Consider the following 26,487-nt stretch of genomic DNA (forward strand, 5'->3'; position numbering starts at 1 on the left):
ATGCAGCCTTGGATCTCTGTTTTTGCTTCTTTTAAATTTTGTTTTAACTGTTTTATTCTGTTTTTATTTTCATTTTATCTTGCACACCGCTCCGAAATGTTTCAATGGGGAGCGGTATATAAATATTCTAAATAATAATAATAATAATAATAATAATAATAATAATAATAATGTGACTAATACACACAGCTGTCTATAAGCCCGCGGGGAAAGACTATGAAGTCACCTAGCTGCATTGCTGACTGGAGCACTTAAAATGCCGGAACCTACTCAAGAAAAGCAGGGGGCTTTTGCGTCCTCTCCCTACTCTGACAGGGATCCGTCTCTTACAAGCTGCCACTCAAAAAGCAAAAGCCCCGGCTGGGGAAGCGCCACGCTTCTACCCGATAGGAAGAGGGAGGGGGGATTGTGATGTCACTGGCCACGCCCGACTCCCAGACTTGACTGCCTGCTTCCTTTTCCCGTCATGCCAAGCGTGACCTAGTGACCCGGAAGTTTTTCATCGCCGTCGCCGGTCACTTCTCCGAAAAGCTTGGGGGGTTCCGAGCACTTGAGGGGGCGGATAATGGGGGTTCCGGCCTTCTTTCGGTGGTTGAGCCGCAAATACCCGTCTATCATCGTGCACTGCACCGAAGAGAAGGTAAGAGCGAGGCCGCTGGGGCTGAGCCAGCTGGGCGTAGCGAAGGCCGTGGTTCTGCGTAGCGACCACGTTAATTAAGGCCGAGCTGAGGAAGGAGGCGGGCGGGCAGTCTCTTAGGGCGGGATACCGCTCTCGCGAGGTTTCGCATCGGTAAACCCCTGGAATGGCTCTCTTCTCTCTCTCCCCCCCCCCCCCCGGCCTTCTTTTCCTCCTCCACGTGCGGCTGTAAACAGACTCGCTGCTCGATCCCAAAGCCCGTCGTTTTCATGGTTTGCAACAGAGGCGCTGCAAAACTATTGGTTCTTTAATGCGCGGGGTATTGTACCCATGTACTAGTTGCCAACTATTTTCTTGAAGCAATAATGCTGCCATTTATATAGTGAGTCACATGTATGCTATCTTATTCTAGTTCTGGCCCCATCTTGCAATTCGGAGGTGATAGTGGTTCGTTTAAGGACACTTAACAAATTCATGGCAGAGATGAGATTTGAACCGGTTACTTCCACATTTCTAGCTAGTCTCTTTAGCTCCTAATTACAGGAAGTACTAAAACAAAGGACAGTACTTGCTCATAAGGAAACCATACTTGCCCATAGGGATCCATTGCAAAGCACTTGCCCATAGGGATCCATAGGACAGAAATCTCCATAGAGAAACCATACTTGCCCATAGGGATCCATTGCAAAGCACTTGACCACAGAGAAACCATACTTGCCCATTGGGATCCATTGCAAAGCACTTGCCCATAGGGAAACAGAGGACAGAATTTGACCATAGAGATACCATACTTGCCCATAGGGATCCATTGCAAAGCACTTGACCACAGAGAAACCATACTTGCCCATTGGGATCCATTGCAAAGCACTTGCCCATAGGGAAACAGAGGACAGAATTTGACCATAGAGATACCATACTTGCCCATAGGGATCCATTGCAAAGCGCTTGCCCATAGGGATCCATAGGAAAGAATTGTCCATAGAGAGACCATACTTGCCCATAGGGATCCATTGCAAAGCACTTGACCATAGAGAAACCATACTTGCCCATTGGGATCCATTCCAAAGCACTTGCCCATAGGGATCCGTAGGAAAGAATTGTCCATAGAGAGACCATACTTGCCCATAGGGATCCATTGCAAAGCGCTTGCCCATAGGGATCCATAGGAGAGAATTGTCCATAAACCATACTTACCCATAAGGATCCATTGCAAAGTGCTTTGCACTTTGGCAGAGTAAATGAACAGAAGTTTGCAAAGAGCCTTTAGTAATATATAACAGGGGTTTTAGATAGTGATTCTTGATGTGGAAAGAGTGGTGTTACACATATGCAAGAATGAGCCTATTTTCATTTGTGAAACCTTTGAGAGTGTGGTCCGGTGCATCCTTACTTAGAAGTATGGCATTGTTCTTGATAATAATAATAATAATAATAATAATAATAAAAAAAAATACTAATAATGAACTTGGTGGGCCTGCCAAACAATAATATTTTTTAAATTGAGAGAATGTCAATCCAGTGTGGCCTGAGAAACTCATCTTCCTTCAAGAGCCATGGAATTCACTACCCTCCAAACACATTATTATGAGGGTTATTATGTGTGTGTTACATGTGGCTGCTACAAGGATAAAGCTAGAGCTAAAAGGATAGCACTGGGGTTAGCAACACAATGCCCATGGTGACCAAAGTGCACCTGATGCCCACTGGGGTCCCTTGCTCCTTCCAATTGTTACAAAAATTATGTTAAAAAAAACCTTGGGCTGGAAAGCAGCAGACCTCCAGCTGTGCTCTATCCCCAGCATGCCTCTGAGTTCCCCAGAGCGTTCCTCAGAAAGGAAAGAAAGAGGTCTGAGCAGCTTGAGGCCCAAGCTCTGCTGCTTCCCAGTCACCTGCCCAAACTCTGTTGTAAGAGGGAAAAGAAAAAGCTGCTGCCTGATAAACTTGGGGAACTGTGGAGGGCAGTGAGGAACAAGGGTGGGGGAAAGCCAGGGAGGCCTTTGGGGTGGGGGTGAGTGAGTGTTGTTGTGATGAGGTGATCCAGAAAGAGAGAGAGAGAGAGAGTTAACATGTTTTGCAGGTAGGGGAGTGATCCAGAGAGAGACTTTTTTTGTGCACAGGTGTTCCACAGAGAAAGAGAATGTGGGTTTTGGGGAGTGGTGATCAAGAGAGAATGTGTTTGTTTGTGGGGAGGTTCTTCAGAGAGAAAGCACTGGGACAATTCAGAGGGAAAGGAAGAATGTGTGCATGTTTGGGGGATGTGATCCAGAGTGAAATGAATTACTGGGGCGAGTAGTTTGTATGTGCTACGAAGTGTGAGTGTGAGAGAACTGTAGGTTCAAAGAAGAGGGGTTTGTGTTTTGGAGCTCAGATCCCACCTGTTACATTTATTTATTTATTTATTTATTTATTACATTTTTATACCGCCCAATAGCCGAAGCTCTCTGGGCAGTTCACAAAAATTAAAACCGTAGTAAAGCAACCAACAGGTTAAAAGCACAAATACAAAATACAGTATAAAAAGCACAACCAGGATAAAAACCACGCAACAAAATTGATATAAAATTAAAATACAAAGTTAAAACAGCAAAGTTCAAATTCAAGTTAAAATTAAGTGTTAAAATACCGAGAGAATAAAAAGGTCTTCAGCTGGCGACGAAAGCAGTACAGTGTAGGCGCCAGGCGGACCTCTCTGGGGAGCTCATTCCACAGCCAGGGTGCCACAGCGGAGAAAGCCCTCCTCCTAGTAGCCACCTGCCTCACTTCCTTTGGCAGGGTCTCACGGAGAAGGGCCCCTGTAGATGATCTTAAGGTCCGGGCAGGTACATATGGGAGGAGGCGTTGCTTCGGGCCCAGACCTGGACTGGCAGCCAATGAAGTTGTAAAAGGACTGGCGTAATGTGATCTCGCCGGCCAGTCCCTGTTAGTAAACGGGCTGCCCTGTTTTGTACCAGCTGAAGCTTCCGGACCGTTTTCAAAGGCAGCCCCACGTATCGCAGTAATCCAAACGAGAGGTTATCAGAGCATGGATAACTGTAGCTAGGCTATCTCTGTCCAGATAAGGGCGTAGTTGGTATATCAACCTAAGCCGATAAAAGGTGCTCTTTGCCACTGAGTTCACCTGTGCCTCAAGTGACAGTTCTGGATCCAAGAGCACCCCCAAACTACGGACCCGATCCTTTAGGGAGAATGCAAACCCGTCCAAGACAGGGCAAACATTACCTCGCCGGACAGATGAACCACCCGCTAACAGTACCTCCTTCTTGTCTGGATTGAGTCTCAGTTTGTTAGCCCTCATCCATCCATTACCGTGCCCAGGCACTGGTTCAGAACAGCCACTGCCTCACCTGGGTTTGATGAAAAGGAAAGGTAGAGCTGGGTATCATCCGCATATTGATGACACCTCAGTCCACATCTCCGGATAACCTCCCCCAGCGGCTTCATGTATATGTTAAACAGCATAGGGGATAAGATAGAGCCCTGTGGAACCCCATGGCTTAGGAGCCACGGCACAGAGCAATAATCCCCCAGCACCACCTTCTGGAATCGGCCATCCAAGTAGGAGCAGAACCACTGCAACGCAGTACCTCCAACTCCCAGCTCAGACAACCTATCCAGAAGGATACCATGGTCGATGGTATCGAAGGCCGCTGAGAGGTCTAGGAGAACCAACAGGGTCGCACTCCCCCTGTCTCTCTCCCGACAGAGGTCATCCCACAGGGCGACCAAGGCAGTTTCCGTTCCAAAACCAGGCCTGAAACCCGATTGAAATGGATCTAGATAATCCGTTTCATTCAAGAGTGCCTGGAGTTGTCCTACAACCACCCGCTCAAGCACCTTGCCCAGGAAAGGGATATTAGCCACCGGCCTGTAGTTGTTTACATCCTCTGGGTCCAGATTAGGCTTCTTCAGGAGTGGTCTAATTGCCGCCTCTTTTAAAGAGGCCGGCACCACTCCCTCTCTCAAGGAGGCATTTACAACCTCCTGGACCCAGCCGGCGATCCCCTCCTTATTTGATGTAATGAGCCACGAGGGTCAAGGGTCAAGCACACAGGTGGTTGACCGGACTTGGCCAAGCACCTTGTCCACATCCTCAGACCTCAATAACTGAAACTCATCCAATAAAACTGAACCGGACGGCGCTCTGAATGCCTCTGCTAGTGGAGCTGCATTAAGTGTGTCCAATTCATGACGAATCTGAGCGACTTTATCTTTAGTGCTGTGCAAACTCGTCACAGCGTGCTACCGAGGGTTCAACTATCTCACGCCCTGGCCCAGAGTGTAACAGGCCGCGAACCACTTGGAAAAGCTCTGCCGGACGACACTGAGAAGATGCAATGCTGGTGGAAAAGAACTGTCTCTTTGCCACCCTCACCGCCGCAGAATAGGCTCGATAGTGAGCTCTAACCCGTGCTTGATCAGACCCAGCACGAGTTTTCCTCCACCTGCGTTCTAGCCGTCTCCCCTCTTGCTTCATTGCCCTCAGCTCAGGTGTATACCAAGGAACTGACCGGGCTCTGCTCAGAGGGAGAGGACGCTTGGGCGCGATCGTGTCAGCCGCCCGAGTCATCTCTGCATTCCACAGAGCGACCTGGGCTTCGACAGGAGCACCGGCCATATCAGCAGGAAAATCCCCCAGAGCCCTCTGGAATCCATCGGAGTCCATTAGCCTCCGGGGGCGGACCATTTTAATAGGCCCCCCACCCTTGCAGAGGGGAAAGGCTGCCGAGAGTCTAAACCTCAATAGGAAGTGATCCGACCATGACAAGGGGGTAGATGTTAGTTCCCCCACTTTCAGATCACCATCCTCCTGTCCAGTCGAGAAAACCAGATCAAGCGTGTGGCCTTGTGTTCAGGTTCTTGAGCAAGTTACTTGTCTTTTATCATTATCAGTTTGCTTGTCTGGTAACTGACCACACCCACCCTGGCAGCTATTTTGTAAATGGACACCGCTCCAGGTCATCCATTTTCTGACGGTGCCCTCATATGACACTTTCTCAAAATTCCAAATGTGCCCAAAGTAGAGATGTGAAGGCCCAGAAAAAGCCTGGGAAATTTGGCAGATGGGGGTTCCAAGGACTTTTTTGTATTTCTGAAAAATTGGAACAATCTCAGATTTTGTTATTTTATTTTATTGAAATGATTAATAAAATGTTTATGACAAGGTATTTATGTGTTGCTCTTGGTTTTTAATAATCATTTTTGAGTGATTTCTAGGAAGACCATTATGTAAGTCTAGAGTTGTAAACTTTCTGGAAGTTTTGAAGTCATGGGGTTAACTATATTTTTAATCCTCTCTGTAAGATTTCTGTCAGAGTTATTTCTTCTATTCCTTATTAAAATTATTAATCTAATGTATCTTTTACTTATAGACCTTTATTTACAAATGCTCCAAGTCATGCTCAGTTTCTCAATATATAGCTAGAGTTACAATATAATAACTGAAGAAAATATGTATTGACTTTTGTTCTGTAGAGGTCTGCATTTCTGGGCTTGTTCTGGTTAGTTGCTGTATTTTGGGGGGGGATCAATTTCCTTAGAAGGAAAAAAACTGTTCAGCCAACATTCAAATATGCTGTTGTCTTTAAATTTATTTATTTTTATTTTATTTTATTTATTACACTTCTATACCGCCCAATAGCTGGAACTCTTTGGGCGGTTCACAAAAATTAAAAAAAAAACCACAAATAGGGTTAGACAGGGTTCAGATGTCATGATAACCCATGATGGGTTAAATATTTAGCCCATCATGGGTTATCGTAGGAAGTGCCATGCTGGATCAGACCAAGGGTCCATCTAGTCCAGCACTCTGTTGACATAGTGGCCAACCAGCTGTCAACCAAGGATCAAAAAAGCAGGACATGGTGCAAGAGCACCCTCCCACCCATGTTCCCCAGCAACTGCTGCACACAGGCGTACTTCCTCAGATACTGGAGGTAGCACATAAGCATCAGGGCTAGTAGCTCTTATCTATTAGGAGTTGTTTTTAACCCACAATAGCTTATTTGGCCAAAATAACCCCTTATGATAACCCACAGTCTGCAGAGTGGGTTATTTAAGCCATCATGGATTATCATGTTGTGTGGCCATTACAATGGGTTATTTTGGTTGTCTACAGAGTTGTTTGGCAAGAGTGGTCAAAACCATTGCAGCAGCTCTCCTCCAGCCAGCAGGTATCTGTTTCCATCAGCTGCCTGGCAACTGATTGCACTCCCAGCCTGACCCCACCCTAATCCTTCCCCTTTGCAATACATTCTGCAACCTCCCCAAGTGGTAAACACCATTTCTTTTGGGTGATGGCAGCTGCATAGGGATGACATTTTGCCTTGTGTGCATCATGCCAGAGGATGCTATATATGAAGTTCTGCCCCACTCCTGCAAACCTCCATGGAGTTTGAACCCACTTTTGGCAAAAAGGTGCTTTCACTTGTGGCTTTGTCAATGCCTTGGGGTTTCAATGGGACTTGTGTGCATCCCTGCTAGAGGAGGCTGTGTATGAACTTCTGATCCTGATCCTGCAAACTTCCAAGGGTTTATTTGTGCTACACCCTTTTTGGTGCACCCAGGGGTTTTGCTCCTTTGTAGCCGCTCAGGGTTTTGATGGTGCATTGGGTGCCTCTTGACAAGGGGAGGCTGTGTATGACGTTTGGTTCTGATCTGCAGACTTCCAAGGGTTTATCTGCACTACCCGCTTTTTGGTGCACCTGGGTTTTTTGCTCCTTTGTGTATAATTGTGCAGCGTTGGAAGGGACCTATAAGGCCATTGAGTCCAACCCCCTTCGTAATGCAGGAATCCACCTCAAAGCATACCCGACAGATGGTTGTCCAGCTGCTTCTTGGATCTAGTGTGGGAGAGCCCACAACCTCCTTAGGTAACTGGTTCCATTGTCGTACTGCTCTAACGATCAGGAAGGTTTACCTGATGTCCAGCCGGAATCTGGCTTCCTGTAACTTGAGCCCATTATTCCGTGTCAAGCCTGCATGGTTCCAGCACTTTAGAGCCACCATCCCCTTGTTGGGGTGATGCTGGAAATACTGAATTAAGCCCTTGTATTTATTTATTTATTTATTTATTTATTACATTTTTATACCGCCCAATAGCCGAAGCTCTCTGGGCGGTTCACAAAAATTAAAGCCGTAATAAAACAACCAACAGGTTACTTTACCTCACACGTCTCCCCTCTCACTGGGATATTGTGGAAGGTTAAAACAGGTTGCTGCGATGTTGCCAGTGGGTAAAACAGCGCCACTGCTGGGGTGGGAGGACTGCAGCAGGACAGGGGGGCAAGGGGATGATTCAGATTACGCGCAGAAGTTTAATAAGCTGCGCACATAGCTTATTCGCATGATGGTGTGTGTGTGTGGGGGATAACAGTAGCTTATTTTCAAAATAAGCTAGTGTGAACAGTTTATTAATCCATCATGGCCTAAAAGTGTCATCCAAACGTGGCCTTAATGTGGCTCCGACGTTACGTTCAAACAAATTAAAATCATTACATGGAAATTATTTTAATAGATATAATTGAAAATGTTTTGTAGACATGAAAACCAACATCGTTTAAATCTTAAGGAAAACAATTAAGGCACTGAAACTTCTTAACATACTAATTTAAGCATGCACAAAGGACTGTGCCTTTATATTTATTGGATTGAATCCAAAGATTCTGTTCAATTTACAGAATGACCGTTTCCACGTATTATATATGCATGTAAGCTTCATAGGTATAGTTGCCCTAAGAAATTTCCCAAATTGCTAATTTGAAGCTGTCCCATTTTACCGGTATTGCGTTCATGTTACTAATTACTTTTATGAAATGATGTGTGAAGGTACAAGATCATCTTCTTGTACCTTTACTTAGAGTGAATCAGGAATGGGGGAGGACTTCTACTTTTCTAAAACAAGCATTTAAAATAACAATCTTAATTAAAGAAATTAAAAGAGTGTTTAATATATAGTTAAAATCAGATAATGCTTTTGAAGGATATATCATGGCTTTAATTGTGGCGCTTCCATGCATTGTTGGAAGTAATATAGTGGTTCAAAGGAGGAACAATGAGCCTTGACATTTTCAGTTAAAATCTCTTCTCAGCTATGAATTTACCAAAGCTGTTATTTCCCAGACTTAGGGATCAATCCTATGCATGTTTAGACAGTAAAACGTCATATGATTCTTAGCATTACTCAACCAACCATTCTGGTTGGAAAATACAGGACGTTTTTACTTTCTAAACATGCATAGGATTGCACCCATAATTACTGATATCCACACTTAAAATGCTATGAAGACAACAATACTTGTATACCTTACGATATTGAGAACGTATGTGAGGTATGCTGAGGCCTTAAGAAAAGTGCTGCTGTTGTTTTAGTGTATTCCAAGATAAGAATTCTTTTGTGAGTGATACATCAATGGAGCATTATTGGTTGCAGCACCACACCTACTTATTTGGGAGTAGGTCCCAATGCTTTCTGTTGTACTTACTCCAACAAATGCATATAGGATTGCAGTCCTTAAGAGATTAAAGGCTTCCTATCTGTTTAAAAGTTTCAGGCCTTGTTTCAAAACTCAGTTATAGTGTTGTGGCTTTTTGTCGTCACCTTAGCTCTATATCTTTGTTTCTGCATATTTTAAAGTATTTATTTTCAGGAACAATTTTTCATGCTTTTGGAAGTCTTCCAGTTTTCTGAATTGATGGAGTGCTCTCCACAGGGACAGATACCCCTCTTGTTTCTTAGTGGTCCTGTTTTGGCTCCAGTCTTAATTGGAAGTCAGCCCCCTGAGTTCACTGTTGGAGGGAACAATTGGGATCAATAACAGCATATTATGACTCTCTTCTATGGAACCTGGTACCATTCCCTCTCTAAGAGGCACTTATCCCTCCTGGACCCACTGGACATACCATTCCTGCTAAATGTAATAAGCCATTATTTGATCTGCATTAACTGCAGAATACAGATTGTCATGAAACTGGCAGATCAGCATGGCAGATTTTTGTCCTCAAAGTGCCTCGCAAGGATGTCACAGCAGCCTACCAAGGTTCCCCTCCATACCTCTCCCTGGGCCACATTGCAAAGGCCTCAAACCACTCAGAAAAGCTCTGCTGAATAACACTAAGAGGATGTAATAGTCAAGGAGAAAAATTGTTTCTTTGCTACCATCACATCCACAGAGTAGGCTGAATGATGAACTCTTACTTGTGTTCACTCAATCTCATCACAAATCTTTGTCCATCTGTATCCTATCTGTCTCTCAGAGATGTTGTCCTTGGCAGGAGCAATCCGAGGTGCTTGCTTGTCCAGACAGTAAGAAACATGATTAGGATTTTAGAAATACTTGTTCATGCCTCTGCAGGGCAGACTCTTTTATGCATTTAGGAATGTGAACTATTTCCCCCAATTGTGTTGTATTATTTCTGTGCTTTGTTTAAAATCTGTCACGCTATGGGTATTAAATATATATTTCTAAATTAGAATGTAGATATATTGCATTGTATGTTGTTGACCATCTTGCATAAATAGTCATAGAAAGAAAAGGCAAGTTTCTAGCTTTTACGGGTGCAGTGGAAAATCTGTTGTAGTTTTGCTAAAGGTACTGGAGCCAGAATAAGGGAGAAACTATTCCAGTGGACAAGTGGTGAGATGTCTTATTCCTTTGCATAAATCATAGTCTTCCTTTTCCATTTCCTTTCCATTTCTGACTGATTTCCTTTAAAGTTGTTAGTTTTTCTTTTAGATTGGAATATGATTTTTATTTTATTTGTGGCATTGGTATATATAATTGAATATAATAAAATTTCTCAGCAGTTCACAATAGTAAAATACAATATTAAAAAGGAAAAACGAAAAGGAACCTCTCGTGCAAGCTCTTGAGTCATTGCTGTCTCCTAGAGGGACGCCTGCTTTCGCTGACGTTTTCTTGGCAGACTTTGTAGCGGGGTGGTTTGCCATGGCCTTCCCCAGTCGCAGTTACCTTTCCCCCAGCTAGCTGGGTACTCATTTTACCGACCTCGGAAGGCTGGAAGGCTGAGTCTACCTGAGCCAGCTGCCTGAGAACCAGCTTCCACTGGGATCAAACTCAGGCCATGGGGAGAGTTTCGGCTGCAGTAACTGCCACTTACCACTCTGCACCACACGAGGCTCTTACAATATTAAAAACACAGCATAAAAACACTGTAGTAAGATACAGCATTAAAAGAGGCCCATCATCTGGATACTTCGTGGTGACATTCTGTTCATTTTGAAATGACCAGCAAGGCCTCCTCTGCTGATCTTAGAGGGAAGGCGGTTTGCTGTGATGCCAACATCTAAGAGTCATATGTTTGTCATTCATTGTTTGCAGCCTAAAGAATGTAATGGTATAAAAATTCCAGTTGACACCAGCAAGCCGAATCCCAATGAAGTTGAATTTGATAACCTGTATTTGGATATGAATGGCATCATCCATCCTTGTACACATCCTGAGGACAAGTGAGTGGCTGTTGTAATAAAATAGGTAGAATGTCTTAGGCCTTGTTTGGAATATTAACACAATGCCTTACATTTGCAGGCCAGCTCCCAAAAATGAAGATGAAATGATGGTAGCCATTTTTGAGTATATTGACAGGCTGTTCAACATTGTCAGGCCTAGACGGCTTCTCTACATGGCAATAGATGGAGTGGTGAGTCTGAAATGTTCACTACCAATGTGATAGGCAGGTCAGTGTCACTCCATTCAGAGTCAAGCAATTTAGAGATAGCAACTTTCAACAACCATTTTTGGAGGACCATTAGGGGCTTCCAAGGAAAAGGAAGTCATCGATCTCACCCAAGAAATGGAGTGTACATTCAGGTCAAGTTCAGAAATATTTGAGAAAACTATACTAACACTTCATTTTGGGTGTGTTATCTGGCTGGTGCCACTGGTCTAGCACATGTGGCAAAAAAATTATGCACAGCTGCACTATCATGAAAGCATATTGAATTGTCATACGGTTTCTCATGGTGTAGGAGGGGAAACGAATAGCAACTCCAGTGTTACTTCCTTGCAGTCACAACAACAATACGTTTATTGCTCAATCTACAGATCATTGCAACACATACAAACATGACATTTTGCTATTCTACATATGATAAAAATTACATATGGTTAAAAATTACAGAGCTATCAAATACGTAACATGCATTACTGAAAGGATAGTAAGATGGGAGCACAGCGGACATACAGAAACCTTTAATTGCTTCTCAATGACATTTCATTTACATCTCTGAATCTTTATAACAACACACACCAATAGTATTCTAAAACTTTGCTCTACATCTATTAGCTTTCACTGCAAATATTGCAACTCTTTGTACCCTTTGCAGTCATCAGCAGAAAAAAACTTTCTCAGTAGCATACATTTAGTAAATAAATTTCCAAGTTAAGTTTTAATACAAATATGAAAACTACATTTATGAAAACTAAGTTTACAGAAAACAAACATTAGTCCTATTTTTGACACGTGTAGGCTCCCCGTGCAAAAATGAACCAGCAAAGATCCAGAAGATTCAGAGCATCAAAGGAAGGAGTGGAGACCGTAGAAGAGAAGCAGAGAATAAGACAAGAGATCTTGGGAAAAGGTATATAAATTCTCTAAATATCCAATATTCTTCAATAAGCGGCGAACTGAAGAAGGGTTGTATCTTGTGAAATACAGGTTGTCCTTGACAGAAGAGAAATGAAAATGGTGATAGCAAATGTCTAGCCCTGGAGAGAAGGCTAATGTGCACTTATTTAATTTTGTATGAGTGATACAATGCTTTATCAGGATTGTGTGTATTCTGTGACTCTTTGGGAGTGTAGAAAAGCTGCACAATGTGGTATTGAATACAGAATTTTTTGACAAAGGAAATTTCTAGTGTGTGAAATTATAAAAATATGCTTAGAAGTACATGATCAATGAATGCATTGTAAAAGCGGAAGAGTTGCTGAATAATTTTTTTAGTGGTGAAGTGCGCTGTAAAGCATCTTGCCTCTGTGAGTGACTACCAGAACATAATAAAAGGTCATGCAAATTTGAATGACTTTGTTACTAATCACTCATCATTTATACTTAAAATATTATAGCTGCAATCCTTTGCCATTCTACCTGGGAGTGAGTTCCAGTTAATAGTAGCCTCCCGTACAATCCGCCCCGCACACTCAGGTCCTCTGGGAAGAATTTACTCCAGCCAACAAAAACAAGGCTGACAACTGTTACCCAGAGGACCTTTTCTTCTGCCGCTCCCAGTTTGTGGAATGGCTTGCTGGGAGAGATTCGTCAACTTAACAGTCTTCCAGAATTTAAGAAAGCCGTAAAGACTGATCTCTTCCGGCAGGCCTACCCAGCTGAATTTTAAGATGCCTTTTTTAATGGTGTGCTGCTTTTAATGATGCACTGGTTTTAATGTTTGAATTAGTTTTATGTATTTTATGTTGTTTTTAATTGTGTTGTACCCCGCCCCGATCCAGAGGGAGAGGCGGGTAACAAATTATGATGATGATGATGATGATGATGATGATGATGATGATGTGGGACTTACCTCCGTATAAACATGCATATGATTGTGCTGGTAGTTACTTTCTTTAGTTAAAACTAGCTGTGATTCCCATAATAGAGCTCTTGAAAAATAAAATGTTATGAGTTTAAAATAACTGTGGTTGACAATGTCTATTTCTCCTCCCACCCTGCAATTATCTTTGTAAAATTAGTTTTCAATTCCATTCTGTATCTTTTTAAAGGTGGCTTTCTTCCTCCAGAAGAAATAAAAGAAAGATTTGACAGCAATTGTATTACTCCAGTAAGTACTCTTACACTTAACCTCAGAGGCCATAGCTAGACCTAAGGTTTATCCCTGGATCATCCAGGGGTCAAACCTGTTCATCTAGGTGACACACAGGGGATCCAGTGCTCAGGCAGGGGCAAACCCGGGATGATCCCAGGATAAACCTTAGGTCTAGCTGTGGCCTTAGTTAACACAATTCTTGACTAATTCCTGACTGGCCACAGGTTTCTTCCCTCCTCCTGGTTTCAGAACAGCTGTGTGGGCAGATAGGATCCAGCAGCACTTCTCTGTACAAAGACTATTTGCTGGTACTCACAGGTGGAGAAGGTGCCTTCTCTTCTGCAAGTGCTGCTGCCAAACAGTGCTCCGCTGTGGTAAGGGCTAGGAGAAACTGAAAGGAGCATCTCATAGTGCAGCATGGTGGCAGCTGCTGCTGTGCAGCACAACAATGACCCAAGTGAGAGCTGGTAGCAAGGCAGAACAGAAACAGTAAGAAAAGAAAGACACAGGGTGCTTCCTCCAGCCTTCTGTGATCATAGAATCATAGAATAGCAGAGTTGGAAGGGGCCTACAAAGCCATCGAGTCCAACCCCCTGCTCAATGCAGGAATCCACCCTAAAGCATCCCTGACAGATGGTTGTCCAGCTGCCTCTTGAATGCCTCTAGTGTGGGAGAGCCCACAACCTCCCTAGGTAGCTGATTCCACTGTCGCACTGCTCTAACAGTCAGGAAGTTTTTCCTGATGTCCAGCCGGAATCTGGCTTCCTTTAACTTGAGCCCGTTATTCCGTGTCCTGCACTCTGGGAGGATCGAGAAGAGATCCTGGCCCTCCTCTGTGTGACATCATCACGAGAGCTCTTCTCATGTGTACTCTTTCTGCCTTACTGGGCATTGCATAAGAACAGCAGGAAAAGGAAAAGGCATGCACAGGACAACAGTGCTGTGAGCCAAAGGGTTCCCAACCAGAACAATCAGGATTTGGGGCCAGGAGGTTGGAGAAAAGACAACGCTTATTTCCAAAACAAGACGTGCTGGATCTCAAGCTTATCTTGGAATCTAGCTGTTTGCCCTCAAAACCCATTTCCTCAGATATGTAAGGCTCTTGAGGTTACTTGGTGGTAAGGAAGTAAACATTATTGTCATCTTTTCTTCTAATAGTAAACTCAGGTGGTCATCTGTTTAGAAGCAAAATGCCCACCTCCCCAATAAGGTGATAGTTTCTACATGCTTGGGGGAAGGGTGACTCCCTAAAAGCCTAAAGAGCTCTGTGGATTTCCAGGACATTTGAATGATTGGGAGCATATATAGAGAAAAAAAATCTGGAGTAGCCTACTCCAACCTGGTGCCCTCTGAACATTTTGGACAGCAGCTCCTGTAATTGGCCATGCTAGCTGGGAATTATGGGAGTTGTAGTCCAACACATTTGGAGGGCATCAGGTTGGAGAAGGCTGTTCTAGAGTAACTCATCTCACTGTCTGAAGAATGACCTTCCCTGATACCATTTTTTGGGGTCGGGGGATGTGCTGCTGCATGGAATGTTGAATATGTGTCTTGGGAAGGAGAAAAAGTATTATCCTGCTTTAGCCTGTAACAGCTTATAGGACTATAGAGCTAAGCAGGGGGGTGGGGGGAGGAGAGATGTGTGTCATCCACTTTAAAAATCATGTCATTTCTAGGGGGAGATGTTTCTCACCATCACTATGTAGCTGAAAAATGTTCAGGTCCAGGGACCAAATCAGCCTTTCTGGGGTCCCAATCCAGCCCTCCAGAGTTCCCCAGATGGTTACACCTCTTTTCCCAAACCACCAGTCGTTGGGTGGTGTCCCAGCTTTTGTTCAGTTTCCCCCTCATTCTAAAACATTGAAAAACCTCTCCTAAGGCTTAGTTACTGCAGTAAGAATTTTAAGCTACAATATACTGGTTTTTTCTCTGCGTGAGTTGCGCCCTTTTGCCCACCCCCTTTGCCCCACTCACTGTTGGAATGCTGTCCCCAAGAGTTCTAAAACTGAATTCGGCCCTTGGGCTTGAAAGAGGTTCCTCACTACTGCCATAAACAGAAGGTCTCAGTGAAGATGGGAGTTTATGCTTTTTCTAATTCAGGTTTCATTTCATGTTTTTATTTATTTTGTTGAGTTTTTAAACATTCTCTCTCAGCCTTAGTTTTCCTCACTACCTGAAAAATGGTAGCGTTGGTGGCCTGCTCATGACTAGGATTTAAGATGCTTCTCTGAATGCATTTTGGGGTTTCATCTGTATTAATTCATCCTTGTATTTGTACCTATATAGACAGACCATCCAGTATATGGTTCATGGGGTGCATTAGTTAATTATAATTGGCTCTGTCCCCCACAATGTCATTTTGTGATAGGTTCCATCCCTTTCACCCACTCAACTGTGGTTTTCATGACTGGCTTCAACTGCTGAGTCTTTGTACTTAGCTTTAAAAAAACACGATTCAAATCTATAATCTGACCACTTCAATCTAAATTATTTGTTTGTTCTTTAGGGAACGGAGTTTATGGACAATCTTGCTAAATGTCTTCGCTATTATGTTGCTGATCGTTTAAACAATGATCCAGGATGGAAAAATTTGACGGTAAGTATCCTTCTCATTATCTCCGTATAAATTCTTGTCCATACCTCCATCATGTACTTTTTAATGTAGAAGATAGGTTTTAATTGAAGATGGAGTAACTACGTATTAGGAACTTCAAAAGTGTTCACCTGAATTACCTCATTTGTGGCAATTTGGCTAACCTGTGAAGAAAATGAATGTTTAGGTCAGGGTTAGGCAATCTTTTGGGGAAAGATGTTGAGAAACTGTCCTGGGCACCGCGACAAAATGGCTGCTTTGGGAGATGTGGCTAGTCACGCAAGGAAAGAAACCTGCCTAAAACACCAAGTACAAGGCAGAGGTGGGAGCTGAGCCTCAACACAAGATAGAACTCCCTTGAAACCAGTTTTCAGCACCATCAGAAAACTATTTCACAGGAGGGAAACTCTTGTTCTCTCCCCGTCTCCCAACCAACTCCTCCTCCATCCCCCGTTCTTTTTCTTTCTCACTCTGGATCACCATTCATATACTCTCTCTTACCCCAGCTCATCACCCATAGACACACTCACAGAAGCATCCCATGTATCCGTCATGCATTTAAGTCAGCTAAATGATCTCATAATTTTCAATTGATCCCTAATTTAACAAATATGGACTGGGATCTTAGGCATCCGTACATACTTTAAGCTTGCACGAAGCCGGTGGAATTTTTATCCCCCTCCCCCGCCAAATGTCATTCACTTTGAAACACCCTCAATTTCTAAAGCAGTTTTCCATATGGTGTGGTGTGGCAAGAGGAGCTGAAACTGTGTGCCAGGACACATCAGTGTGCCCTAATATTTAAAAATTAAGCAATCCTGTTGGATGTTATCTACCATTTGCCTCCTTAGAGCAGGGAGACCCAGTGTGCTGTTGCCCCTCCCCCAAATATATGACATCATCTCAAAGAAGGATTCAGTCGTGCAGCCTGCTCTATGGGTGACAAGTATAGGGAAATCCCAGAAGCATCACCTAAGAAAGGTCTCATTCCTGACTGGATGAACAAAGGAGAAGGCAGGAGGCATTAATTACTGCGCTGTGTCACAGTGGCAAGGATGATTCAGTGGAAGAGGGGATGATGTATATCTTTGTGAGCATAAGAGCAAAGTGTACATGCAGTTTTAAGCCAGAAAAAAATGTTGCCCTGGGTAGTGCAATATTTCCTAAATTTTTGATAAGTAAATATTAATTAGTAGTAACTTTCATGGTGTGAGTGTTTCAGCCTATGTTGCATATTGCCTCATTTTGTTGTTAGGTTATTTTATCTGATGCGAGTGCTCCTGGTGAAGGTGAACACAAAATCATGGATTACATACGAAGGCAAAGAGGTAAAAAAAAATACGATTTCTAAGGTAGAAGATGTATCTTGTTGTTTATTCGTTCAGTCGCTTCCGACTCTTCGTGACTTCATGGACCAGCCCACGCCAGAGCTTTCTGTCGGCCGTCGCCACCCCCAGCTCCCCCAAGGTCGAGTCCGTCACCTCCAGAATATCATCCATCCATCTTGCCCTTGGTCAGCCCCTCTTCCTTTTGCCTTCCACTTTCCCTAGCATCAGCCTCTTTTCCAGGGTATCCTGTCTTCTCATTATGTGAGAAGATGTATCTGCTACTGTTAATTGCTTGGGGCAGTTTAATACAAATAAATATTCTTTGGGGTATATTTATTTTTCTACAGAAGTACATAATCGAAACAGGCATAAAAACGTTAACAGAGCAGTAAATTTAAGATAAACACTCTAACGGTTTTAGTACATATATAGTTTAAACAAAGATGTGTAATCAAACCTAAACCTTTATAAAATTAAAACTAGAGCAGTTCAGCTAGGTCTATGAACCAACTTGCAATGACAGTTACCTGTAAAGCCAAATAATAAACTTAATTTAAGAACATTCATTTCCCCAATTCTTCCTTTTGGTGGAGGACTGCATATGAAATCCTAGAGCATTTTACCTCATTTATGAAATTCCTCAACTCCCATTGCTATAGCTGTATGTATTAGGATTAAAAAGAAGCAAAGTAAGAAAAGAATTCTGGGGAGCCTGACAAATCTTAAGTGCAGTTCAAGCTGACTGAGGAAGATTATTATTATTATTATTATTATTATTATTATTATTATTATTATTATTATTATTATTTATATAGCACCATCAATGTACATGGTGCTGTACAGAGTATGAAGTTGCTTCTACTTCTGAATGTTGGAGGGTTGGGTCCAGGTATTCCTTCCACAAAGGGCTTCTAGAGGAGCTTCCTCCATTTACAGAAGGGATGGAGATCCAGTGAAGGCTTCTAATAGAGGAACTGGGGAAGCAACTTTCACCAATTTCCCCCCTGCAGCCACCTCCCAATTGTTGTGGAGGGTCCCCCATCTCTCTAAAGCAGCTTTTCGGGGAGTGGCATTTGGACTGGGGAATTAGTGAAAATTACCTCTCTTCCCCACCCACTTCCTCCAGGGGGAATATCCTGTGAATGGACTTCCACTCATGGGAACTCTGGAATCAAGCCAATATCTATTTTCCCGATTACTAGAGTATAATTAGTATCAAATAAAGCACTTGCATTAGCTAAAAGTTTTTAACTACATAACTTGTTCTTTTCCAAGGACTTATACACTATAAATATTGTTCTTTAATACTGAGACCTTTCCATATGATTTGAAACACCTTCATTAACGAGTTAACAACAATGGTAATAATTATGTTTGTTTGGGTCGCCAATATAACTTGGTAATTTCATATTGCCAAATCCTGCATCGGTTGATATACTTGCAGGAACATACATACAGAAGTTAAGTACCAGAAAGAGGGGACCAACTTCAACAATACATAATTCCTTCTGACTGCTGATTATTAATTTAAAAAAACCTTTGTAGCTGGGTTGCTGTAAATAAAAGATCCACTGCTTCAGGGGTAAAACCTAATGAAACATTGTGTTTGTCTCCCCGAAAAGAGCCATTGTTCTCTTGCTTTTTGTGTCTTAAGGAATTAAAATATTCTTTCTTCTGAATTATTATTCTGAGCTTTAATGATGATCCAGTTGTTTAGCTTCCTACTGTTATCAGAACACTTCCTGTGATGATTAAATTCAACCTAAATTCTGCTACTGTAAGTGGTGATCAATCTGTTCTGGAGAGGTTCAGTCCCCAAAAAACAAGAGAGCCTCTTTCAGCCTGAGGGCCAAATTCAGTTTTGGAGAAGCTCTTGAGACATTCTGGCAAAAATGGTGGTACCAAAAAAAGAAAAAATGGCAGTGTATTTTAGCTTAAATTTCTTACTGCCAGAAACTAATCCTTAGTAGAGGCATTTCAACCTTGTTGGGTCTTGTTATTTATTGTTTTACTCTGTACAGCACCATGTACATTGATGGTGCTATATAAATAAATAATAATAATAATAAGGGAAAAACTGCACAAAAGCTGGGAAAACACCAAAAAATCGGTGGCTGGGGGAAAGGGGGGTGGGAACAGGGGAAGGGGCTTGGCCACCAGGGAAGCTCCAGAGGACCAGATTGGGACCCCAGGAGGGTAAAATCAATCCCCAGGCCTGAAGTTCCCCACCCCTGCCTTAAAGGATCAGGTTCACAGTGTCGAGATGCTTTTTGATCCAGCAGTGTCATTAGAGGCCCAGACGACCTCTGGCTCAGAGCACCTTTTACCAGCTTTGGCTATTCTGCAAATTGAAGCCTTATCTGCATGTTTATACCTGTCAACAATTACCCATGGCCTGTTGACTTCCTCTTTATATTATTGTAAATATGATGTTCATGGAGCTGCATTTGAAAATGGTTCAGAAATTCCAGTTCGTCTAAAAAAAGAATAGCAAAACTACTAATTGGGCAGTTTGGTCATATTACACCAGTGCTTTCTTTATCACCTTTCTTACTACCTGACAACCTATATAAATATCTTGTGCCATCTTATTCAATATTAGGGATCCATAATAAATCTAATATAGTTAATACATTTATTTTCTTCTGATTTAGCTCAACCGAACCATGATCCAAACACTCACCACTGTTTATGTGGCGCTGATGGTAAGTTCCTCTCTTTAGTTTTCCTACATTAATAATAGTACTGTCTGTTAAGTAAGGAATGATGTGTTTGGCCCAAGAGCATAATGTGTGTACTATTATGCTTTGAGTACATCACATTTATAAAAATGGTCATGCCATCTGGGGCCTAGCAATATATTTAGAAAGTTACTAAAGGTTACTGGAAAGCATACTGTGTTTGGTTTTGCTTTTTTCTATACTGCTAGTTGGCATCCTATACCTAGTTTGTTCAAGTCAGAATCCTAAGAATGGATAACTATGACCTGGTGGCTGACTAAATCTGTTCAGACTGTGTTTCAGGGGTTGTTAGCCATTTTTCGTTCGATCATCCTCTCATTGATAGAATTGTGTTTGGTTTTTTTACTAGAATTTTGTTTTACTTGTGCTAATTCACATTTGCACTAATGTGCAAATGTGCTAATCCTCATTAGTTAATGGGAATTAGTGCTAATGTGCATTAACCAATTCAGATTTTTTTTGTTCATTCAAATGTTATTTAGAGCCATTTATAGCCAGTCCATTAGTTAATTAGTAGTTAACTAATTAAGTTAACTATTTCAGTAAGTATATCTTCTGTTGTTGTTGTTCTATGTAATCAATGATAGAGTTCCTTTTTGCTACTTTCTGTGACAGGGACTGTTCTGAAGCTTTTTCCCCCTGAGAATCGGTACTGTGGAGAGACCTTGAAGAGAGTTTAATCTCACAGTATGTTCAGATAAATGCTGGACGCCTAGTTCATTTATTCACTTTCCCCAACAGGGTTGGCTGAACCCAAGGCACATTCCTGCTCTCTGGGTACAATCTTATTGTGAGAGCAATTAACAACTGTTCACATCCTATTCTTATCTTTTATTCTATAATTTGCAGTGTTACCATTTATAATTAAGTTTATAATTTTAATCCTATTTTCAATCTTCACTGGTATCTAAACTTAATTAACTGCAATTGGACTGAATTGTGGTAATGGCAACTGGTCTCAGATAGGCTTTTATACTTCTAAAAAAAGAGATCCTTTCTTAATGGTTTGGAATGACACTAATTTCGTTGAATTTAGGTCCCATTGAAATCAGTGGGACAAATTAGTCATGCTTTAAATCCCATTGAAATTAAGTGCATTTAATTTAGATGCAACTTAAGTGCATCTAATTTAGTCCGGATATAAACCGATTTATTCAGTCATTATAAAAGCAACATTATTTATCTAGGCTTTGTATTAAATCCTCATACATATTGACTTAAGTCAGATGACCTGCCAAATCACAGTGTGGGGGTTTGTGAACGAGACATATTCCTTCCCCCACCCTTTCTTTGCACATGTTTCCCTCCATTTTCTATTTAGCACTAACCATATTTTACCAATTTTGATTTCCTGGAAAACTGTGCACACGATGGTGGTGAAGTCCATGATGAACAAGTCCATAGCTTCTTCCCAGTCCTCTAGAGATTTGGAGGATCATCTGGAGTGAGCCATTGTTCAAAAGAAATATTAATATTTCAGTTTTGCTTCATTTCTTTTATAGCTGATCTCATTATGCTTGGATTAGCTACACATGAACCAAATTTTACTATAATCAGAGAAGAATTTAAGCCTAATAAACCTAAGCCGTGTGGTCTTTGCAACCAGTTTGGACATGAAGTTAAAGATTGTCAAGGTCTGCCAAAAGAAAAGCAGGGGGAGGTAGGTTGACAGTTTACTTGCATCAGAGCTAGTGTGGCACACAAAGAATAAAGTAACATGTTAGGTTGTCGGGGAGCCCTTTTCAGATCTTTCCTTAGCCGTTAAGCTTATTATGCAACCTTAGGTAAATCATTCTCTCTCTCAGCCTAACCTACTTCATAAGGGTGGCAGCAAGGAGTTATTGAAACCCCATTATGAACTATTTAAAAGGGAAGGAACACAAACAGTATTCATCAGGCTGGTTCACACACAACACTTAAGCCAGGGTTTGTTTAGCTTAAATGTGGTTTTGAATGTCTGAAACTACACAAGGGAACAAATCACGGTTTATTTTTTGACAACAGCCTCCAATTTGAAGCCATGGTTTGATGTTCGTTTACAAATCCTGGCTTGCTATAACTGCATTGTTATGTCTAAACCCAGAATCCCGGCTTATTCCTGGTTTGTTTCTGTGCCTGACCCAACCAAGCCTCTTGTTAATCGATAGAGGTACAAGGCAAAAACAGCTTAAAAAAAAGATCTGATCTCAGGCTAAACTGCTCTCACTTGTTTTCCCCTGCAAACTCCTCGTCTCATTCTCCGTGGCAACAGTCTCCTTTCCATGCTGAACTCCTCCCCACGAGTTCCACCCATGCCAGAATGCCTATGCTTTTTGCTGCTTCTTTGTGTGGCCAGAAAAACTTGAAGGACCTATGTATACTTGAGTAATTTCTTCCAAGGATTAAGCAGAATTTAATTTAAGCAGAATATCCCGACTATTCTGCCCACATAGTATAAAATGATAAAATCTCAAAGGGAACAAACCCCTGATAGAAATGATTGAGTTCTGACTTTTTTTTTTACTAGTTAAATGTTTTCCTAACTGTATTGCTGGGTAAGTCTCCATCACTTGGCTAGTATCAATTTATTACAGCCTTGAGCAGACAATGACCTGAGGGGAGCTATTATGCCTGACAGTGATGTCAGTGGGCAAGGCTTCATCAGGCCAGGAAAGCCCACATACACTAAAGCCACCCCAGCCAATGTGCCAGCTGGAGGAGCTTGTTGCCTTGGTCAGGATCCAGCGTTTACAGCTTTGCCCACTTGCATCAAAGCCACGTGTCTGGCCAAAACACTAACTGGAGGAGCGCCAGCTAGTGATGGAGTAATGTCAGAGGGTGTGGCTCCATCCATTGACATCACTCAGCCCGTGAAGGGTTTAGGTGGGAATTCATCCAGCATGGATTCCCAAGGCCTAGCAAATTACGAGACTTTAGTTTGGGGGAGCTGAATTATTTCAGCATAATATCAAATGCATATAAACTCGGTGGAGTCAACAATGGAAAGGATATGACCAATCAGAGTTAACACTGCCAAATTGGATATGTACCTTGATTAAAGCTACAAGCCTAAATATATTTACCTGGTAGTAAGCCCCATTGAACACATTGGGACTTACTTCCGGGTAAACATGCATAGGATTGCGCTGTAAAATTCATACACTTAAATTTCTAATTGAAACTGTAATCCTAAACACATGTACTAGAGAGTAAGCCCTGGTGAATTTAGGGGGATTTACTTCTGTGCTGTGGGAGAAGCTACTTTAAAGTTAATAGAAGTTTGCATTATACTTGCATTAATAGAAGTATAGCTTCCAAATCACGTGAGGTACTGGTTCCTCTCTATTCGGCCCTGGTTAGGCCTCATCTAGAGAATTGCGTCCAGTTCTGGGCTCCACAATTCAAGAAGGACGCAGACAAGCTGGAGCGTGTTCAGAGGAGGGCAACCAGGATGATCAGGGGTCTGGAAACAAAGCCCTATGAAGAGAGACTTAAAGAACTGGGCATGTTTAGTGTAGAGAAGAGAAGATTGAGGGGAGACATGAGAGCACTCTTCAAATACTTAAAAGGTTGTCACACAGAGGAGGGCCAGGATCTCTTCTCGATCCTCCCAGAGTGCAGGACACGGAATAATGGGCTCAAGATAAAGGAAGCCAGATTCCAGCTGGACATCAGGAAAAACTTCCTGACTGTTAGAGCAGTACGACAGTGGAATCAGTTACCTAGGGAGATTGTGGGCTCTCCCACACTAGAGGCCTTCAAGAGGCAGCTGGACAAAGCATCTGTCAGGGATGCTTTAGGGTGGATTCCTGCATTGAGCAGGGGGTTGGACTCGATGGCCTTGTAGGCCCCTTCCAACTCTGCTATTCTATGATTCTATGAAAGTCATTCATTCATTTGATTTCATTTATTAGATGTGTGTGTCAACTTGCCACTACCAAGGAAGTTTTGAAGTGATTTACACAAAAGAAAAATACAGGGGGGTGGGGGACACTCACACCCTGTAAAGCGTATGTGTAAATACTCTGTCATTTTTTCGTCTTGACAGCACGATCAATTTGCAGATTGTCCTCCTGGGATGGAACAAGAATTTATCTTTATTCGCTTATGTGTTTTGAGAGAAGTAAGTGATACTGATTGAATTTAGGCTACAATACTGTGCAATGGATCCCAAGACCTGTTACACCAGGGGGGCAGAAACGTCTGGCCCTCCAGGGGCCTTAATCCTACCCTCCAGGGTTCCCAAGAAGCCCTGGTCTCTTCCCCCCCACCCAACTATTGTTTGGTGGTTTCCCAGCTTTTGTGTAGTTCCCCCCTCCCCATTCTAAAAGGCAGTGAAAGCTTTAAACTAAAATATTCTGGCAGTTTGGGTATTTTCTGGCCCTGTCCTTTTCACCTCAGCTCTGTCTCCTTTTGCCTTGATCCCTCCCAAGACTGGAACGTGTCCCCCGAGAGTTTCTCTGAAATGGAATTTGGCCCCTGGGCTGAAAGAAATTCTGCCCAGCTGCATTACATGCAGTAGGACTCTCCCCCCCCCCCACCAAAGAAATATGCACAAAGATCAGGCTGTGCATTATAGAGCACCCAACAAACATAGTTGGCATGGCAACCAAGAATATTTTGTTTTTGTTGATAACCAGCATTTAAGCAGGTAGCATTGGCTGTAAGACAGACTGCTGCCACATCCGCTTATATTTAATCCTACACTCTCCACTCCCTCCTCATTCCTCTGACTGAGCAGCATTTTCAAATATCCATTTTACTTCTCTTAGTTTAGTTCCTGGTACCATTTATGCATTTGCCCCCTGTTTCTCCAGAGAGTCCTTGTCTGCGGAATTCCAAAATGTATATTAATGTAACACCTTTGTTAGGCTAACCAAATGATCATTTTAAAAAGTGCAGGCTTTTGAGATCTCCGGATCTCTTCACTGGGCAAGATGTTACAAAAAGCAGGTGCCGTGCAGAAGAAAACTGCCTTGATTGTGAAATCACAGTTTTTCAGTATGTTCAGAGTCCCAAGATTGTGGGACGGGTCTGCAGACATTCCACTTTGGCTCTGGCAGGTCATGTGATGGTTACTGGCCTGCAGCGTCCTCCACCTCCAGCCCCCATTGGAGGGGAAAGTTAAAACCACAGAAATTTGATGAATTTACTTGTGAGCGGAGGTGCTGCAGGGAAGGAAGAAAAATCTGGAGTGGACTTCTTTTGAGGGAAGGAAAATCATGTTCATAGCCATTTTAGCCCTTGTGTTGAAAATGCATGCTTTCTGAGCAAATGTGTTCTAGTGCAAATGAAGCCCTTTGTCAGGTAGGGTGCAAAGGACAGTTTGCTCAAGGCAAGTGAATTACAGAGTTGGGGAAGAGAAATATTTTAATTGTGCAGAGCTACTGAATAGGAATTTAGAAAACAAGCACTTAATTTTGAGATAAGGGAGTCTGTGTATAGTATACTTTCGAGAGATGGGGACACTATTTAATTTCCAGAAAAAGACTTGCAGGGATGTTTATAGGGACCAGTGCCATCTCTACTCTTAGCTTTCCTCCTTAATTTGGGGGAGGAGATAGACTGCACTTGCTTGGTGGAAAGGAAAGGCATTCTCCACAAGCTTTGACTATATTCCCATTAGCTAGTAGAAATATTTTTGGCTACCAAGCCCTAATTTAACATCTCTCTCTTTAAAATATTTCTAGTATTTGGAAAAAGAACTAACGATGGCCAGTTTGCCTTTCCCTTTCGATGTCGAAAGAAGTGTTGATGACTGGGTTTTCATGTGTTTCTTTGTGGGAAATGACTTTCTGCCTCATTTACCCTCGTTAGAGATCAGGTAAGAAAAGAGCATTACGGACAGAAATACTTAAGTGTTGTGGTGAACGCAAAAATAGCTGTACTGTAAGTGTTACTTATTGAAGTTTACAAACTAAAAGTTGGCCAAATCTGAAGAGCATTTTTAGAAGTGCCAAAGAGGTTAGGTGTGCGTAGTGCAATTTTACATTGTTTTGAAATTTCCTTCTGCTTTAAACGAAGTTTGCTATTGGCATAGAAGGGGCTGCTTGGGTATATAAAGTATTCATTATTCAGTAATTTGCATCCTGACCATAATGGTGTTATTGTTGTTTTTGGCTGTTCAAATCAGTGAACTGTATAATTGATTACTCAGGAGTCAGGTGTAAGATTTTATAAATGCATGAGTTCATATGTCTAATTATTTTGTGTTGCTTATATTTATGCTGCGCATAACCACCTGTCTTCTTGAGCTCTGATTGCTGCCTGCCACAGATCACCCCTAATTTAGGATTTTTCTAGTTGCCAGTATCTAATTGCTCAACTATTTTTGTGGTTGGAGGGTGGTGTGGCAGTTGGCAAGGTCAGCACCAGTTCACAGATTAGTAGTTAAATGCTGGTTCAGTCTTTTGAGTAGCTAATATTCC

General features: G+C 42.3%; 1 protein-coding gene across 1 annotated transcript in view; it reads left to right on the forward strand.

The window, feature by feature from the left end:
- The first annotated feature begins 500 nt into the window (after window positions 1-500).
- The window catches only part of XRN2 (5'-3' exoribonuclease 2), a 64,778-nt gene continuing 38,791 nt past the window's right edge, over window positions 501-26,487 (forward strand). The window contains exons 1-11 of the mRNA XM_063130178.1: window positions 501-640; window positions 10,975-11,102; window positions 11,182-11,293; window positions 12,122-12,233; window positions 13,375-13,433; window positions 15,925-16,014; window positions 17,267-17,339; window positions 19,994-20,044; window positions 21,583-21,740; window positions 24,108-24,182; window positions 25,750-25,883. Coding sequence (XP_062986248.1) covers window positions 566-640; window positions 10,975-11,102; window positions 11,182-11,293; window positions 12,122-12,233; window positions 13,375-13,433; window positions 15,925-16,014; window positions 17,267-17,339; window positions 19,994-20,044; window positions 21,583-21,740; window positions 24,108-24,182; window positions 25,750-25,883 — 1,067 coding nt within the window. The 5' untranslated portion in view covers window positions 501-565. The remainder of the gene's footprint in view (window positions 641-10,974; window positions 11,103-11,181; window positions 11,294-12,121; window positions 12,234-13,374; window positions 13,434-15,924; window positions 16,015-17,266; window positions 17,340-19,993; window positions 20,045-21,582; window positions 21,741-24,107; window positions 24,183-25,749; window positions 25,884-26,487) is intronic.

The sequence above is a fragment of the Elgaria multicarinata genome, chromosome 7, assembly GCF_023053635.1.
Source record: "Elgaria multicarinata webbii isolate HBS135686 ecotype San Diego chromosome 7, rElgMul1.1.pri, whole genome shotgun sequence".
Taxonomy (NCBI): Eukaryota; Metazoa; Chordata; class Lepidosauria; order Squamata; family Anguidae; genus Elgaria; species Elgaria multicarinata.